At 42.6% G+C, this 18580-nt stretch overlaps 1 protein-coding gene across 3 annotated transcripts in view; it reads right to left on the bottom strand.

Annotated features, from left to right (window-relative positions):
- Positions 1–18580, bottom strand: part of UBE2F (ubiquitin conjugating enzyme E2 F (putative)) — a 60282-nt gene that overhangs the window by 41001 nt on the left and 701 nt on the right. For all 3 annotated transcript variants that reach the window (XR_005257518.1, XM_038142001.1, XM_038142000.1), the window contains exons 2-5: positions 16653–16785; positions 7754–7783; positions 6781–6846; positions 1549–1616 (exon numbers count right to left, since the gene is read on the bottom strand). Coding sequence is in view for 2 of the 3 variants with exons in the window: in XM_038142001.1 (XP_037997929.1) it covers positions 1549–1616; positions 6781–6846; positions 7754–7783; positions 16653–16770 (282 nt within the window). In the remaining variant the exon portion in view is untranslated. The remainder of the gene's footprint in view (positions 1–1548; positions 1617–6780; positions 6847–7753; positions 7784–16652; positions 16786–18580) is intronic.

The following is an 18580-nucleotide window of genomic DNA, read 5'->3' as shown; positions in this document are numbered from 1 at the left end:
GATAAATTAGCACTCTAAAAAGACGGGTGTACCAACAGATCTTGTATTATTTTTTTTAAATTATGTATTATTTATAGATTTAATTTGATCTCTTCTCTAGCGAAGAAATTTACCTGGAGTAGGAATGTGGCTCCTGAGAGAAATCTGGAATCAAAGTTATTCGAAATCACCAGCTAGTCCCAAAGCTAAACCATTCTGCTAAACCACCCTGCAACTGCAGCTCTTTACAGCTTGTAAAAACCATCATTCCCCCAGGAGACCCCAGTGGGGATACAAGCTCCTGGGGGTGAGCTACACTCCAGCCTGAGATATTTCTTGCCACTTTCCAGCAGCAGCTCCTGGAGAACTTCTCAGAGTGGCTAAAACTGAATGCTACACACAGCAAAGCACTGAGGGGTTTGGCTGCGGGCCACACTACCAAATCTTCCAAACTGTTCCTCTTCATTTGTTTTATGCTCCCCCACTACACCACAATTGCACATATCCACTCCTCTGGCCAGTGCAGGCGTGTATCCCAGCCTTGCCTGTGGGCTGGGAGCCCTGGCAGGTCTGCAGAGCTCTCCTGAAAACAGGGATCGCTTGTGTCAGTCGCCTTCTGCCGGGCAGGGAACCAACCACAGCCTCAGCATAACTCCCTCAATACTGGGATTAATACTGCATCAATGACGTGACCACAACCCAACAATCAACCTCCTGCATTGTTTCAAAACTTTTTATTTTTGTACTGGATAAGAGGTGCTCGAATTTAAAAATATTTCATTAACATTTGCTGTCGATTTTCCTGCCAGTGCTGAGCAGGGAACCATAACAAACCAGAGACTTTTTAATTATGGGAACTGAGAATCAAAAAACTCAGATCAAAACTGAACTTCAGCTCTCCTGTTAACACACAGCAAACACTTTCCTGCAGCAGTGTTGTTTGGGTGAACACAAAAATCAAAGGAAATAAAATGAATACACAGAAGTTATAGAGCATGACCTCTGCCACAGCGTGAAATTCTTTGGTAAACTTAAGGGGAACTTCAAACATCCCACAACCAAACCCACACACTGCAAACACTACCTAGCTGTGACTGCAACCACTACACACAGATAATGCTGAATTCAGGAACCAAAGATCTTCCCTGAAACTCTTCTCCAGGATCCTCCCTTACACGTTCCTCAGCCTCCCTGCAAGAACTCGGAACTACCAACACCAAATTAAGACACCAAAGCAGAAGAATGTGGGGGAGAATTACAGAACTGTCAACCTTTTCCTTTTGGTTCACTTACTGCATTCTTAGATATGTAACTTTTTAATGAGAATAATCATTAAATGCAGGTCTCATGAATAATTAACAGCAGAGAGCACAACCTCATCCAGAAGGGAGAACACTCAGGTTTGACTCATCTGCACTTCCAAGAGCTTCTGCCAGACAGCTGCAGAGACTTATTTTATTAAGAGACAGAAGATCCTTTCCCAGTCTCAATGCCAAGTTCCCCCTGAAGTCCTGTTAGCTGCAAAGAAAATCTAAAATGACAGCTATGAGACTAATGACAAATACTCACCACCATATTGTAGGCATCAGGAACTTCAGTTTCAAACTGAAACTTCCCCCCTTGGTAATAGCCCTCATCTAGAAAAGGGAAAACAAGGCAATAGTTAAAGAAGAGAAAAACACCCAGACTAAAACAACAGCACAGGCTTTCATCATTAAACACCTCAGCTGGCTACACCACCAGCTGCCACCTAACCCAAGGAGGGTGTGAGTACTGTGTCTTCCTGCACTCCCTACAGCTCTACAGCAGAAATCTGAATTGTCAGGAGAACCAACAGCCCCAGAAAAATCCACCATCCTGATCACAAACCCAGCTGGAGGAACCTTGCACTGAACTTCTCACTGTAGGAAGCAAATCCTGGCACGTGGCAGGCAGCACAACATCAGTGACCCCTGGAATGAGCTGGAGAAATCCTGCACTTGCTAAAGCACTGCTAGATGCAGCTCCAGGACTGAGCACACCTTCCCAAACTTGTGCTGCCTAAAGCACTGCTAAACCCTGCTCCAGGACTGAGCACACCTTCCCAAACTTGTGCTGCCTAAAGCACTGCTAGATCCAGCTCCAGGACTGAGCACACCTTCCCAACCTTGTGCTGCCTAAAGCATTGCTAAACCCTGCTCCAGGACTGAGCACATCTTCCCAAATTTGTGCTGGCAATCCTGGTGAGCAGAACAAGGATGTGAACATGTTTCAGAGTGTAGCTCAAGAAGGGCAAGGAGGCTGTTTCATTGTAGTTATCTTACTGTGATGTATCTGCTAGGAACACACATCTGCTTCTCTGCCAACCTCTGTACTGGATTATAAAAACGGCTAAATTTTCAAATATGACATATTAAAAGATCTACTTATATTTAAGCAGGGCTAATATGGGATGACAAACAGCATGCAACTCTTTAAATAGTTGTGCTTGGAAGCTGAAATGCTTACAGGTGATCTGAAATGCACCTGGCATTGCCATTACTGAGGTTTTTCATTAAAATAACAGGAAACAGGTACCCAGCCCACAATGGGGGTTTGAGACATCTGGGGGATGCTCTGGCTCAAAGCACCCTGAGCACTCCAGCCCAGTGAAGGCCAGGAGGGCTGGTTACCATTACATGATGCAGGTTTTTTAATATTTCTTAAACAAACACTGCAAAGAAATGTTCTGTGAAACAATCCATAGTTCACAAAAAGACTAAGAAGAATTTTGCTATTATCTGGCTTGTTCCAAACCACAAAAAAAACCTGGCCTGTCTACTGCAGGTCATCAAAATCCTCCTTCAGGTTGCTGTCTCCTGATCTTTTCAAATCTGTTCTCCATTCCCACTCCAACTCAATTCTGAAGTGAGCTGGATTTATTAAGCAACTTTAGGCATGCTATGCTTTACCAGAAAGTAAAGGGACATGCACTGATTTTTATAGGGAAAAAATCAAGATAAAAGCATTTATCTTTTGTTGTTAAATATACAGAGGTAAAAATCAGTAAAGCAAGCCTTTACTGAAGAATAGGAAGTAAGAGGTACAACTGCTCCCTGTCAAATGTGCAATGCCCTCAGAGTGAGACACTGTTCCAGAAAGGAATCATTGGAAAATGGTCCAATATCCCCAGCAGCTCTAACACCACATTCATCCCACAGAACACAGACAGCTGACTGCACTTTATTCACCATCTAGCACTATAATACATTTTAACCAAATGTCAGGAATTATCACATTTCCAAGTACAAAAGTTATTTTCCTTGGCTTAATTTCACTAGTTCCTTGATTGGCTGGACTTGGAGCAAAGCATGCAGCAGCTCTTCACATTCCAGCCCTGCTAAAATTAAATAAATGCCTGCTGATGGCTGCATCCACGTGTGTTTCATGTCAAAGAAAATCCCCAGGTTTAATGAACACTCACTGCAATGGTTGTCCAACAGAAACACTCAAGAACTTTCAGATCAAGTCTTCCTCCAAGACAATTCAATATTCATCACTGCCTTATATTACAACTCATTTTATATTTTGGTTTTACCTTGTCACCAATCACTAATCAAACCCCACACTGTGTAAGCTAAACCACACTGCCTCTGCTATCAAATAAGCAAGGACATATTTACACAAATAGGAGAGCAAGACATCTCCCCTCTTTTATACAATTCTGCCTCTGTGTTCCTGAAGCAACAACAAAGCTACTCATTACCAGTCACTCAAATATATATTAAAAATTCTGGAGAGCCTCAGTACCCAGCCAGAAACCTTGCACTGCATTAACAAGATAATTCACGATGAAGTCATCTTTCAGCATCTCAAGTAAACAGGTTCTCAGACTGGGAGAGAAATCCTCAATTTTTTAGGCGCGGAGAACTGGTGGGAAAAAAGTTCTGGCAGAGTTAACAGTGAGGAAAGAGCTATAAATAAACCCATCAAAAGGAACAGCTTTAACACATAACTTAGGAAGTTGGCCACAGGGACTTCTGCTAAAAAGGGAGGATGTCTGAGCCACAGTTTTCCTCCTACTGCTTAAATTTATGTCTTCAAGCTGTATTAGCAGAGCAAGCATCCTCCCACTTCAGTCTCAAGTTTCATTACCAACAACCTGACTAATCTTAGCTTGTGTTTGTAGGGTGTTTTAATGCCTGAAAGAGCTCTGGAAAACACTCAACCAAATTATTTCCTCACTTTAGAAGAAACTGCAAGATAATTAGGGCAGGCCACAAAGGATGCACTTTGGATAGCTGCTCCCTGAATCAGCCATGCTCACCAATATTTGTGGGCATTTCACCAGAAAACAGTGCCTTTATTAATCCCCTAGAGTGGCACTCAAATATCCACACCATGCCCAGACTAGTCCAACAGCCTGGGAGCTGCAGGGAAATGGCATTTACTGCATTTATTCTTCTGGGCTTTTTCACATATAAGCTACCTAAAGTCCCCTCCTTTATTTTTCTCCAGGTCATTACCATGTTTTAATCCTCAGCTTCCAATTTTGTGCTCCAAATACCAGTGCAGCAAGCCTGGATTCTAAACATCTCCTTATTTTTCCTTAGATTTTCATCCATTAAGATACTGGTGCAAAAATAAGAACACAGGTAAGTGGTGGCACAAGGGTATTTTTCAAAGGCAGAACAAATGTTTCAGATGACAAAAAGGAAGAGAAGCTTCAGACAGCAGAGAAGACCAGCAGGGTCTGCCTGGGGAACACGGAGTTTGTCCACTGCAGCAGAAAAATCCAAGTCTGAGCCATTTTCTATCCACTGATAGTGCACTGCATAAAACTGGAGCATACAGAGAATGGAATTTCTTCAATTATATGAAGCAGCCACCCTCATCAAGATTTTCTACAAAATCATTTTAAATTAAAAACTTGCTGTCACCAGGATAATTTTGCCACATTAAATACTGGCTGAGAAAGGTTTTTGTGAGAAGTGGTGAGCAAGGGACCTGAAAGGATTTCTGCTTGGTGGTCGAGTTTATTTTCTTATTCAAATTAGTCTTTTTGTGAAAGCCTAAGGAAGCTTCTTTTAGTGTCCTTTCAAGACTAGCCACATTCAAAATGACAGCAGAGAACAAAGTCAAGATTCATGCAACACTGTTCAGACAATACAAAAAGAGTTGGCTCAAGCAGGCTTGAGCCATAAAACTCCTGGGACAACCACTCTGCTGCCTTAAGGAAAACCAAGATTTAGCATCCACTAGAGAAAACTTCAGTATTGAAGAGAGGCAGAAAACTACAAAGATTTTCTTGGTCTGCGCTGCGTTCTGCCTTTAGAGCACTAAACTATGGCTGATCACAAGATTCTACACCTGAATTATGCACAGCTGAAAATAGATGTTTACTTGGGTCAGGCTGCAACTGCAGAGGCTTCAGCTGTGCAGCTATATTTAGAGTAACAGAATGTTAATTAAGATCATCTCATCGGCAAGATCACTGGCACAAAACCCCCGCTCTGCATTCAACAGCTGGTTTCTGCCTGCAGCATCCTGCTGCACAGCAGTGAGCAGACAAAACAATTCCTAGGGTTTGGACACCTTGCAGTTAGGACAGCTTGGTCACATATTACTCATTTGCACAGCGATGCTCTTGTAAAGTGAGCTCCATTCCAAAATATAATAAAGCAGCATCATGTAAAGGGAAGGGCATTTGGTGCAAGCAGAATTAACACCAAGTAAACACGAGCACAACTCCTCCACAGAATGACCGGGACAAAGTTCCAGATTAGCTCTTGCGTTTATGTTTAATTACACTGACAAGGGCAGCCTCGCTCATTTTTCCATCACAAAAGGGAGTCACGTGAATGGACATGTTAACAGAGACCACCCAAAATTTCTGCTGGAGGAAGGGCCAGTTGGCTCGGACTAATGAACGGCAACAGTGACACCTAGTGCTGCTCTGGCTTCAAACCACCGGATTACAGCAACATTCCAGGCACTCCATGAAGCGCACACCACAGCTTCTGCAGGTCAGACACCAGGATGACAGACACACCCCACCCAAATTCTGCTGGCAGAAAGCATCCTCAGCAAATGGGCACCGAGGAGGAGGAGCTGCCAGGGGGACACTGATCCAGCACACCTCAGTGCACTGCACACAGCAGTGCTCTCATTTGAGCAGCTGCACGGTCCCAAACACAAGAAGTGCACGTGAAGTTTAAATAAACTTCCATGCGAATTCATCCATAAAGCACAACCTTCTGGTCTAAAATGCACAGAAAACACTAATTCCAGGTGGCTGTTAAGAAATTTACATGGAAATGATAATTTATGAAAATGCTTTTATCACCAGCCTGCCAGCAAGAGCTTCAACAGGATACTCAGGTTGTTTTAATAATAAAAAATCTGATTTCACATATCTGAACAATCAAAGATTCAGAGATTCCTCTTTGATAAGCAGATGCAGGCACAGCTGGGTTTGAAGTTTTCCAGCTCTCTCCACCTCTGCAGAACCAAACAATCAGTACAGGGGAGCACACAACCTAACAGGGCTGTAATGTAAAAATAAATCAAGGTGGTTTCAAACTGGCTGAGAGGAAAAGATGTCTCAATCAAAGTAAGCAAAAAAAAAAGAATATTTCCTAACCCTACTAGTTTTTGAAGGCCTTTTTACTGGAAACTGGTTTTCAAAACTCAGCCCAGTTTGGCCATTTCTTTAATTAAATAATCACTATTACAGCCAGAGTTTCTTTGACTTGAGGCTTTATAGAAATTCCTCTTGGAATTACATTTCCTAAACACCAACACACACAGAAACAAAAGCAGTATGTTGAAAAAAAAAATTACCTGGGGTTACAGTTAGCTGAAAGTAATGGAGCTTGTTTGGGTCAGGAAAATTCACTTTACATGTACCTGTGAAGCAAAAGAATAATTGACATCAGAAATGAGTTCTCCACTGCTGGCTGGCGTTAGGAGATGAGTCTATCATGGTCATTTTAGCAGCCATATTATGCAGTCTTTAGCTTCTTAACCCATCAAACTGGCTGTTCCTTTGCTGTAGCCAAGGAGCTAAACAGTATCATAGCCATAAATCCTATCTGCCTGAAAAAACCTACCTAGAACTGTACACAACCCCTAGCAAAGCACTCACACTGTAGCAACTGAAACCACACATTCTTCTGGTATTTGTTACCCTATAACAGAACCCACACTGAAAAAAGTTAACCTAAAATTGCTCTGTAAATTCTCTGTAACTGCCTTTAAGGAAGGCGTAAATCTCAAGTAAGATTCCAGGTATAAAACCGTATTATCTTGCCTTTTTTTTTTAGGGAATATGGATCACTCTTAGAAATTAGATTTTGTGAGTATTCTCACTATTAACAAAGACATCAGGTTACATCTTGAAGTGAAAAAACTGCAGGTTGACTTCATGTTCTCTCTAAGAGCTGAGCTATTTCCTCTGCCCCTAAATCAGAATCTCCTCTTTTGAAAATGAGAGAATAAAGAAAAAACACAAGTGAGGCACTAATTGCACCCTTGAGTCACAGGAACCTTTTGGGCACTTTATGAAAGTTTTGCTGCCCCTCCCCAGCAATTAAAAACTGGAGGCAAATTATCAATAGTCCTTCCAAAGGACACTAATGAGGGTCCAGTTCTCCACAGCCCCATAAGAGGAAGCAACAGAGAAAAATCCACTCAAGCCAGCGTGGTGGAGCTTTGCACAGTTACCAAATACCATCAGCATTCACACTTCAGTCAAAATGTTCATTCCAATGGTCCCTTCCCCCTTAAAATGCATACTATTAAATGTTATACTCACAAGGTAAATTAGCTTCAAGGTCTGCAACCTCTGTTGAAAGAAAAAAAAAAAAAAAAAAAGAAACAAAACCATTATTTATGCAAGCATCAAGCCCTTCTTCAAGTCCAAATTGGCAGATCTAATTTAAACCACCCCGTAAATCCAATTTTACTTTAAAATATAATTAAGCTGCAGTGGAAGTTTACCTTGAAATTTCTCTTTAAGCCACTCAATTTATTACTAAAAATGCCCATCTGCCCTACAGACATGGTAAATGTATCCTCCTTTGATGGGGAGTTCAGCTCTGCCGAGACTGAAGCACCAGGGCTGCTCCACACAGAGCACTGGGTTTTGTTACTGACATTCACTCCTATTCAATTAAATTTTCCTTTTATTTATTTCCTGAGCTTAAAAATTTATAAAAGAAAGGAAGCACCCTGATTCTGTTCCACAGCCCCTAGGAAATGAAGTTTTGAGGGTATTCCTAAGCCTGCCAAGTCACTTTCCCTGGAAGAACCCCTGCTTTTGTGTATTTTATTGAAATCTTACTTTCTATTTCTTATGAGCCAGATGCATCAAGGTATCTCCCCCCTTTACTTCTGAAGTCCTAGGAAATAAAATTGAGTATATTTTTGGCTTTTCCTGTGGTCTCATTTTCCATTTCTAACTTTGCTTTCAGGCCTCCACAGACACAGCCCATTTATTTGGGCTGACAATGTGCAAGATTTCAATTCCAATTCTCAAAAACGCACATCTGAAGAAAACAGTCACTCAGAATTCCCGGCACTGAATCCAAACAGACCTCATCACAACTCTCACTAACTCTCCAGAACTCCTCCTGCCACCCATGCTTACCAAACCTGGCATTTCTCTGCAGTGGGAATGATGATTATTTGACTCCCATCTCCCTTGTCCTTGGCACACGCTGCACCTGCAGCCTACTACACCAAGAGAAAAAAACCCCACCAAAACAGAAGCACTGTGCTTCACACTTACCTAAAAAGTTCACAACTCCACTCTTTTAAAATCCCACACTTGCAGCCAGAGCTGATTTAAGCAAAGCCATGCACTGAAAGACAACACTGGAGCCATACTTTTGCTAAAGTACTGTCTTTATAGAACACACACACACACAAATGCAATTTCAGCTGTAATCAAGGGCTTTATTTCAATTTGCCCTTCCTGGTTGATAAAAAAATACAACAACCAACCCCTGAAGGCTGCAGCTATGAAAACTTCTCCCTCACTCCTTTCTTTAAATTCACCAGCCCTTCTTAGTGGCACATCAATCTCCACTGCAGTGCAAAGTTTAGGACCTGGTTCAATTATTTTAAGGTGTTGACTGCTTTCCTTTATTGCCTTCTGTGCTTGTGTGATGTTCACCTTAATGAATCCTGCCTGCCCTTTCCTGATCCCAAAAAAGGGACACGTTTAAGGGCCGAGCTGAGCAGTTCTGCCTGCTGCAAGGTTCAGTGGAGAGTTTACAGTCACCAGAGTTCCTTTGAAGCATGAAAATTCCCTATGATGTGTTCACACTCCTGTGTTTCTCTCTGCCTGGGCACAAGAACGAGTGGTTTTTCTGGTGCAAACATGAAAACAAAATGCCCACGCCCAGCAGAAGGCAGCACTGTGCTCCTTCTCTGAAGGCGTGCAAACAGGTGGGAATGCTGTGCTAATAAACCCGCACAAAAGTTTTGGAAACAAAGGCAAACGAGGTTTCTAATGAACTCCGCAACAAACCACAAACTAAGAATGAAACAACTTCATGAAGCCAAAGCAGATAAAGATTACTTCAATAACCCGAATGTTTAAAGCAGCATCAAGCAAAGCAAAGATGTTACTATTAATTATGCCATATGAACAAACACTGGTGATTCACTAATTAACCAGCACATTTAACAGGCCAAAGCCCAGTATTTGAGAGCTTTCCAGATTCTGTGTCTCTGCTGGTGACAACGTTGACATTAGAACCATTTCTGTGTGCTGCTGCTCAGAAGGCAAACACTGTGACCAGAGCATTCAAGCTCCATTGAGACTCTGATGTTTTAACTCACACATTTTCTGCATAAATCAATACCTTTGGCGTGAGCACTCTCTGTAAGAGAACACCCCTTGAGCAGGCTGCCAACCTATTTAACAGAGATTTGTAAACAAGCAAAGCATGGACGTGACAGAGCTCCGATGCACTGAACTCCCAAGAGCTCCAAAAGCTTCACTGAATTCAAGAACAAGCCTTTTTCTAACCTATTTCCTAGTTACAATACCTTATAAATATTTTTCAACCTATTAGCTTTCACCACACAACACTACTATTACTTCTAACACTACTCACCTGTATTTTTTCCTCACATAGTCCTACTACAATACATCTTTCACAATTCTAATTCTCTAAGATATCCAGTATTTTATAACCTTTATATATACTTTTTTTTATATTATTTATATCATATTTTAAATATTATATATAGTTTTAAATAACCTGTTTTATTTACATTCTGCTTTGACCTAAAGGTGTAGGGCAAAAGTAAATGATCAGAATGGCTATGGGTAGATGCCACTTTTCACTGAGCAGAACATTTCTTTCCTACATAAAAGCATCTCCTGTCTGTGATGTAATATGTCACTGCTGCAGTACTTTAAAAGATCCTATTTTAAAACTTGTTAAAATTTATTTCTGTTTCAATCTCTTTCTCAAGAATATCATCTCTATTCCATAACCTTCCTAAATCAATACACCTTATCTCAGTGTTTATGTTTATACAGTCTGGTATATTTGTATGTAAAGTTTTAAAAATTGTTTACAAATCCATTTCCCATGCAAACTTAAAAGTTTTTCTGAGCTGCTCTTCCAAGAAATGACTGTCACTACAGCTGAACAGTGAAGAAAATGCAGTTTGACATGGTCATTTTGTGGAGAATCTGCACCTGTGTCTCAATTCACGGCATTAAGATGAGGAGACAACCAGAAAACCCAAGCGGCAGGAAACTCCAGACAGTCCATCTGGTGTTCCCAAAACCTGGTGTGACCTGCTGCAGGAGCAGCCCAAGTGGAGGTGTACATTCAGAATCCTGCTCTTGGCCCAGTACACACCTGCTTGAGCAGCTCCAAATCTATTTTAAACCATTAAAAAGGTGAGGCTTAAACTTAAACCCAGCACAAACACTGCAAGAGCTGAATGCAAATGGATTGTGGCTCAGCTGTTCTCTCTTCCATACAGCTCCTGAGCTGCTCCTAAGCCTAACACAAGCAGCCAGAGTTATTTATAAATGATTTCACAAACAATAACTCTCCCTACCCCTGACAGTTCTCCAGACAGAAATAGGAGCACTCCTGCTGCGTGCACAAGGTTTATGAATGCTCAGTGCACACACCACAACCCCACTGCTCTGCTCCCTCACCCTAAGTCAGAACTTCGCAGTGCTTTGTTTACTGAGCCTTCCAAAAAAATCAGGCTCGATGCTTCATTCTGGAGCTGCAGTTTGGTTTAAAGTACGCCAAACAAAAGCATTATTTCCTCAAGTGAACATTCTCACCCACAGCAGTATTACTTCTCTGGTTTTGTTCAAAAAGCCCCCTCTCCTGTTTAGGTCCCTCTTTAATTTACTTCTCGAAGACTTCTAGAGATGAAGATTAAATACTCTGACATTAATAAAAATTCCATTTTCTAAGTACTAATTCTAATGGTCTATTAATTCTAGAAATGCTGTTTGCCTCATAATCCTTATCCAGTTATCTTTATAGCATTCCCTACTTAGCTCCTCTGAACTGTACAGGCCAGTATAAGAAAAGAAATATTTTCTCCCCTCTCAACTTTCCTCATCTGTTTTGGTGAGGAGGGATATTACTATTTTTAAAGGCTTGAAGAAGGCAAATAAATGGTTTCCCTCATTTTTAGTTACAATGGATATTCACCTCACTTTCACCATCATTTTCCCACTTCCATTCTCTCAGGCTTAAACAGAGGCAGACATAAAATATTTCCTGGTTACAGAAATATAATGGTAAAAGCCACAGATATCGAAGACAACCAAGGAATAAACCTTGTTAACTCATTTTCACATATATTAAGTTATTTCAGGTTGCCACAATCAAACTAAGCAGTAGCAGTAATATAGAAGTGAATGATGAAGTTTCTGTGCGCTACCAAAAATGCAGCGTAAGGGACAACCTTTGTGATCCATGAGCTGCTACTGCCACCCTGGATGCTCTCTTTCTTCAATTCCATTTAGCAGTCACCTTCATTATGCAATATTAATCTTAAACACCACTTGGGTTTGTCCTCAGCCCTTTTTAAATTTCAGAAAGGATTTGCCTTTCAAGCTCAGCACTGCACGCTTGCCACGAGGAGCAGTCACGTGGTCCCCGCTCCCAGCTTAATGAAGTTCCCCTTAGAGATGAACAGGACATTAAAAACTGCCTCTGCAGCACAGAACAAAATGAAAGCTGCTGAAGCAATTGTGCTGCTTGCTCTATTTTAATTTGGCTACTGGGCTTACAGAATTAGGGCCTTACTCTCCAACCGAGCCTAGAAGGAAAAGCAGTGAGAACAGATGAGCAGATGAGTCACACATCAGAATTTTGAACAAAGCTGTGCTTTACTAGGCCCTCTCTACAGCTGGAAAGAATATCCAAATGACTCAGAATTACTTCCCTAGATAGAAAACTTTAGTGATAGAGAGATTTCTACTCGTAACACACCCATAAAATAACCCAAGTGTCCTGAGACATGACTGATATCTCAATCTGTGACAATGCTGGATATAGGCAGGCAAAGGAACAACTTAAAGATAAACCAACATTGGGCACCAGGATTTTAAGAGCAGCTTTTCCCCAAGAGCGGAACAAAGCCTGTTCAACATGCATCCATCAATAAAGTCAAGGTCAGTGCCTGACACCACCATTTCCAACACCAACTGAGATGTTTCTTCACAGCCATGGAGCAAATAGCTATCATACCTTAATTAGCACTTTTCCTGCTTTCAGGCAGCACGCAGTTGGTCTGTGCCAAGCCTTTAAAAGTTTGTAAGCATCACCTACACTCGTCAGTGGCTGGGGGGTCATCACCTCAATCAAAACAGAACTGATCTACTGACCAGGCAGAGGACACAACACAACTGAGGGATGCAGGGCTATCCGTGTGACAACACATCCCGAGAGATCTGCACTGCCTTCCTGCACTGGACTCCCTATCAGCACAAACACGGCTGTCTGCAATTTACCTCCAGAAAAAAACAGTCTGTGTCTGGACAACACCCTCAGCAAAGCTGGCAGACATCTGTCTGTAGGATTTATCAGATGATCCCCCCATTTACTGTGCAGCAGGGATAAGACAGTGGTGCTTCACCCCTGGCAGAACACTCTGGGCCTTTTTCTCATCTCCTCCTCCTCCCTTGCTGAAGGCCAGGATTTCACTTCTTTTATGCAGGAGAGATTATTTTCTGATTTGTTGCCAGGACACTGACCTGATGGAGCTTTTTCCCCTGCTCTGCCACTGTGATCTGTTTGTTACTCCAGCTTTGTAACACACCCCAGCGACAATTTCTACTAACAGCTACTCTTCCAGGCTGCTGCTGGCTTTGGGATGCAGTACAACAGCCTAAGTTCAGCTCTTACAGTTCCACAGACAAGCAGTGAAAGCACTGCTGCTGGTCCAGCCGCAGCAGCATCCCTGCTGCGTGCACACCTTCAGCAGGCAGCTCTGCACTCCTGTCCCAACTCATTCCTGCCATCTTTACGTGACCCAGAAACACCATCAGCGTCACAAGTTCAGCTCCACTCAGTCTCACCACATCGCGAGTGCCGCTGCAGCTGATCTGCCTGAAAGTGTTGAAGCAAATTCTAGAAACTTTTGTAAACAAATGGTTCACATTCAGCTTGAGCAGCTTAAAACAGAACACCCCCAGAAAGCCTTTCCCACTACATTTCCCTCTCACTTTCAGCAGTTACAGTGGAATGATCTGCTTCTCCTGTCAGTTCCCATTTCACCCAGAAACCACCCTCAGCACACTGACAGCTGCTGCCACAGCTCTTCTGGGAGAACACTGTGATTGTGGTGCTGCATCCTCTCTCCCAGCCTCTGGCCTGCTCTGCAATTCCAGCAATTCCTATCAGGCCCCGGCCTTTGCACAAGAGCAGTGGTGAAGCATTCCTGAGCTGCACCAGGAACTCCTGCTGCCTGGACAAGGTGGGAGATGGCAGTAGGAATAATCAGTCATTCCCTGACGGCTTTGGAACATTCCTTAGCTGAAGTACAGCCTGAGTGAAATGGTATCACTCCCACCTGAATTGCAGAAAATTCCAGTAATCCCCAAAAGGGATAACAGGATTAATTTCATTGATTCTGGGGGGGGAATTTTAATACATCTTCCCATGTATACATACATTTCCACACATGTGTGGGTTATCTTTGCACATTTGTGTGCATATCTAGATATATATATATATATATATATCTTTGTGTATATGTGTGCATTGACCTGAACACATTATAAAACAGAATACATCTTATTATCTTGAATCTCTATCATGTTTATAGCTGATTGATAATTAATATAACGCTCAAGGGCTTTTATTATTAAATTCTGCTAAATCTTTTAGACATAACTATTGAGTCCAAGCCTGAGACTGGATCCAGCTGCCCTGAGCAGTTTAGAAAGGAAGGGATTTCACTCTGAACCTCCTGACTCAACCAAGAGTTTCCTTTACCTTCTTCCCTTTCCTCTTTTCATTCCAGCCTCTGCATATATCACTCTAAATTGACTCTAATTTGATTTTCCTTTTCATGTCTCACCTATGCAGTAAGCAGTATGCTTACCAACCTTCCTTGTGCTTTTGCAAATTCCCATCAAGGCACATTTTCACCAATGCCTTTGATGGGAACTCTTTAAGTGACCTACACCACTCACTTCACAGCAGGGAGGCAACTTCCATGCACAATCAGATCGGGATCCAGCACTCAGCCATGTGAGCACTGACCTGCTTTTAACACTTGTCAGTCTGGGACTTGTTCAATACTTAGTTTGAACTCAGTTTAAATACTCAGTTTTATTTAAATAGCTGCTTTGCTGTCACAGCCACAGCAATTACAATTGTAACATCAATACAAATTTTCTACAGATTGCATTTTTTTCCTCCCATGCACACTTGGGTGTGGTTTTGAAAAACATGATTGCTCTGAGGATAGAGTAAAATTTCTTTGCCCCCTCACATGAAGAGTATTTATTTCACACTGCTATCTCCCCCTCAAGGCTATACCTGTAGGTTAGGCAAAATCTCAGATTATATATATTTAGTAATTTGGCTTTGTAGCTTAGCCTGGTTAAAGAGCTTATTTCTCCTGCCTGAATCATTCCCCCTCAGAACTGAAGTTAAATGAGGATTTCCAAATGGGAAGTGTAAGACTGATCACAATCGTGACCTAAAGCACGTAAAACTTCCCTGTCCTTAAAAAAATACCGGGAGAAAATTGTGGATACAACAATCCTACAACCCAGCCGAGGCACTTCCAGTGCACTGAGGCAGCAGCATTTGCAGCGACACCTCACTCCAGGTAACTGACAGAATTTACCCTAATTTAGGAAAAAACCCTATGCAGTGCTAGTTAGGTAATCATCCCGGCAATGACAGCCATGTCAGCCTCAAACCACTCTGAAACAGGAACAGCAAATGCGGATTTCCTCTGATGGCATGAATCCCAACAGTGGCACTTGCACACCAACAGCAGAGTACTTGCCACTGGTCGTTTCCAGCAGAAAGTTCGATCTAAACAACACATGCCTCTGCCACCAACATTCAACTATTACCAGAGGGAGTGAACCTGACTTTAAATCCACAGTAACTGCAAGCTGTCAGCATCTAGGGATTTTTAAACATAATATTATCTATGCTAAAAAAAAAAAAAAAACAGAAAATAAGTGCAGGAAAGAGCTGTCCCTGATTTAACAATAGAATAGTTTAATTATTGTCTCATTAAGTATCCCATTTACCCACAACTGCCAAGAAGTAGGATTGGGGCTTTTTTCCCACCAGCTGGTAAAAGCCTGCTGCAGCCTTCCTAAAACACACCACAGTGCAATACAATCACTGGTTTGTTATTCACAACTTCACACTGAACTTGTAGTGCCTCCAGGCCTAGAAAAATCTCACTCTGCACTGCCCTTTTACATCTTTTTAAAGTGTGCTGCCTCTGACCTGTGCCATTAAAACCCCCAAAACACTGTTGTGACCTTCAGGACGTTTTTTCCTGACAGGCAGTTATGGCTTTGCTCAAAAACCACCTTCATACCAAGGCAAATAGACTTCTGCTGACATTCTCCTCCTCTATATTCAGTGACACTTACATGGCAATTTTTTATCCTGTTTCAATTAATGATGGACTAATTTTCAACAGAGTAAGAGAACAATTGTTTTGATTTTCATTATCCAATAAAAGTAAGTATCCTACTGTCATCACAACAGGTCCCCAGCTGGGTAATAATTGTCATAGACTCCATGTATTTCAGAAGGCTAATAATCATTTTCTTTATTAAGAAGCCCATTGCTTTTTTATACCCTAGCTCTCTACAGGTAAACCTAATTAAGTCCTTCAATTAAACACCATCACCATTGGTTAATTAAGAAACCACCCTTTGGCAAACAGTTCTCCATAACACATTCCACCTGTTCACAATACAGGTGCAGGTAAGACTACAAGTTAAGGTAAGAATTGTTTCTCATTCCTCCCTCTGATCTTCTCGCAGCCTTTCCAAGAACAATGCCTGGGAAAGCTGTCTGCTGCTCCCTGTGACCAGAGAGCTGCTGCCACATCCTACAGAACACCTGAAAAATATCTGTGGAAACTCATAGGCAATTTAACGCTGTTTGCTGGCAACCCAGCCAGAAGCAGTAGATATCCCAGCCCGTGTCAGGATATTCCCTCACCTTTAACGAGTAACTTGTCCCGGACAGACACCCTGCGAGTGGAGTCCGACGCTGCGCTGGGCGCACGGGGGCCTCTGACGCCGTCATCCCGCTTCAGCTTGCTTGCCAGAGTTAGCATCACTGCTGCTTCCACCTGCAACACAGGCCAGGGACAGTCACCACAAACCCGGCCCGGGAGGAAACAGCTCCGGGCTGCTGACATGCTTAAAGTTTTGGCTTTTATATTCTCCAGATTCTCTGCCGCTTTAGTGTGTAGCTCCGAGATGCATTTTAAGTGTTAGCAAGCTCTCTTCACAGGGTAGGCAGACAGAACAATCCCTTTCCAGCTTGTCCAAGGACAGCTGTTACAAACTCCAGGCCCAAAAAGCATAAACAATGGTGAACTGAAGAGAGAAAAACAAGGAGGATGGGACTTCATAACCTAAAGCTGTAATTGGACAATTAACGCCAATATGCAAGTGGACCAGAACTTATAAAACTTATTAATTGAACTACAGACCTGTAATCTTAGCGTTATTAATTAATTTGGGAAACTTTTTCTGTGGTCTTAGGTCAAATACAGTACTTTTGGGTCTGTGCCCTTCAGAACAGAAAGTTTATAATTCTTAGTACCTAGGATTCCAGCATGAGACCCCGTGACCGGCTGTCCATTTTGTGGCCATTTTGGGTTCATCTTGGGTGCAGCCCTGGCTGGGCTCTTGCGCTGCCCAAGGTGTGTCCATGGAGGAAATCCTTTTAATAAATCCCTGCTTTATTCTTGAACTCTGCCTGGCCTCTGTTCTGGGTCAGAGCTGAGTAAGGAGCGAGGGACCATCCCAAGGCAGGGGTGCTGCACACAGGTAGCAGGCGAATGAAGGTGGGGATGGTCCTCAGCACCTGAGCAAGGAGCTTGCTGGGGCTGGGAGCACTGGGGGAGCTGCAGTGCATCAGGCCAAGAGGAAATCCAGTTTTCTGGAGAGAGGGCAGGCTTACATCAGCGTTTACAACCCCATCTCACTGCCCGACACCGCTCCTCCAAAAGACCAGCCGTGAAAACACGCCCTGCTCTCCTGCACACCTCACAGGACAACACTGACAGCTGCCTCCTGGCTGGCCAAAAAAGTAACAAGGAGAAATGGGAGGGACTCCTGGAACAACTCTCCGACTAGGAAGTGAGCTTTGAGACAGCTCCCAGGGCACAGGAATGGGACTGCGGCTGCAAACTGCAATCATCTACACTGCTGCACTCCTCACAGGGCAAGAACCTGAGCCACAGAGGCCAAGGGAGTGAAGCGAAGAGATGCTTCTGCTGTGCCAGCCATCCACTCTGGAAAATAACCACGCCGATGAATTAATTACAGTGAAAGGTGGTCAGAATGCCAAAGTCATGAAGCCAAAACGTCCAATCTGTCACGCCTTCATATGTTTTGAGGCTACTCCCAGCTGAAGGCAACTCCTCCTTCTTGAATATTTTGGCTAAAACCAACGCAATGCTGACAAAACCCAAACCCTTCAGGCCCCCCAACAGCTAAAATGTTAGAACTGCTTATTTGTTAAATTGTAATAATTAATTCAACGAAATAAAGAGGGGGAAATGCACAAAGATAGGGTATAATCTTTACACGGAGGTTGAGAAGAGCTTAACAGAACAGCGAGCAACAAAACTAGGAAAAAAAAAAAAAAGGAAATAATATATTTCACAGCAGTCCCTAACAGCAGGAAACTGGTGAGATCTACACGAAGGTCAAGCTCGCTGACGCTGACAAGTGATGTGCGTGCCAGCTTCAAGATGAATGTTTAAAAACAAAAGTACAGCGCAGGGTAAATGTGAAATCCAGCCGGCTCCACCGAAACAAACTGCAGGCTTTATCCCGGAGGAAGAAAGAATAAGCAGAACAAAACAGTCCATTTTTCCCCGGAGAAGGAAGAAACAGCAGCTGCTTTAAAAA

This window comes from Motacilla alba, chromosome 7, assembly GCF_015832195.1.
Source record: "Motacilla alba alba isolate MOTALB_02 chromosome 7, Motacilla_alba_V1.0_pri, whole genome shotgun sequence".
NCBI classification, from domain to species: Eukaryota; Metazoa; Chordata; class Aves; order Passeriformes; family Motacillidae; genus Motacilla; species Motacilla alba.
This window is presented reverse-complemented; position numbering and strand designations above follow the sequence as displayed.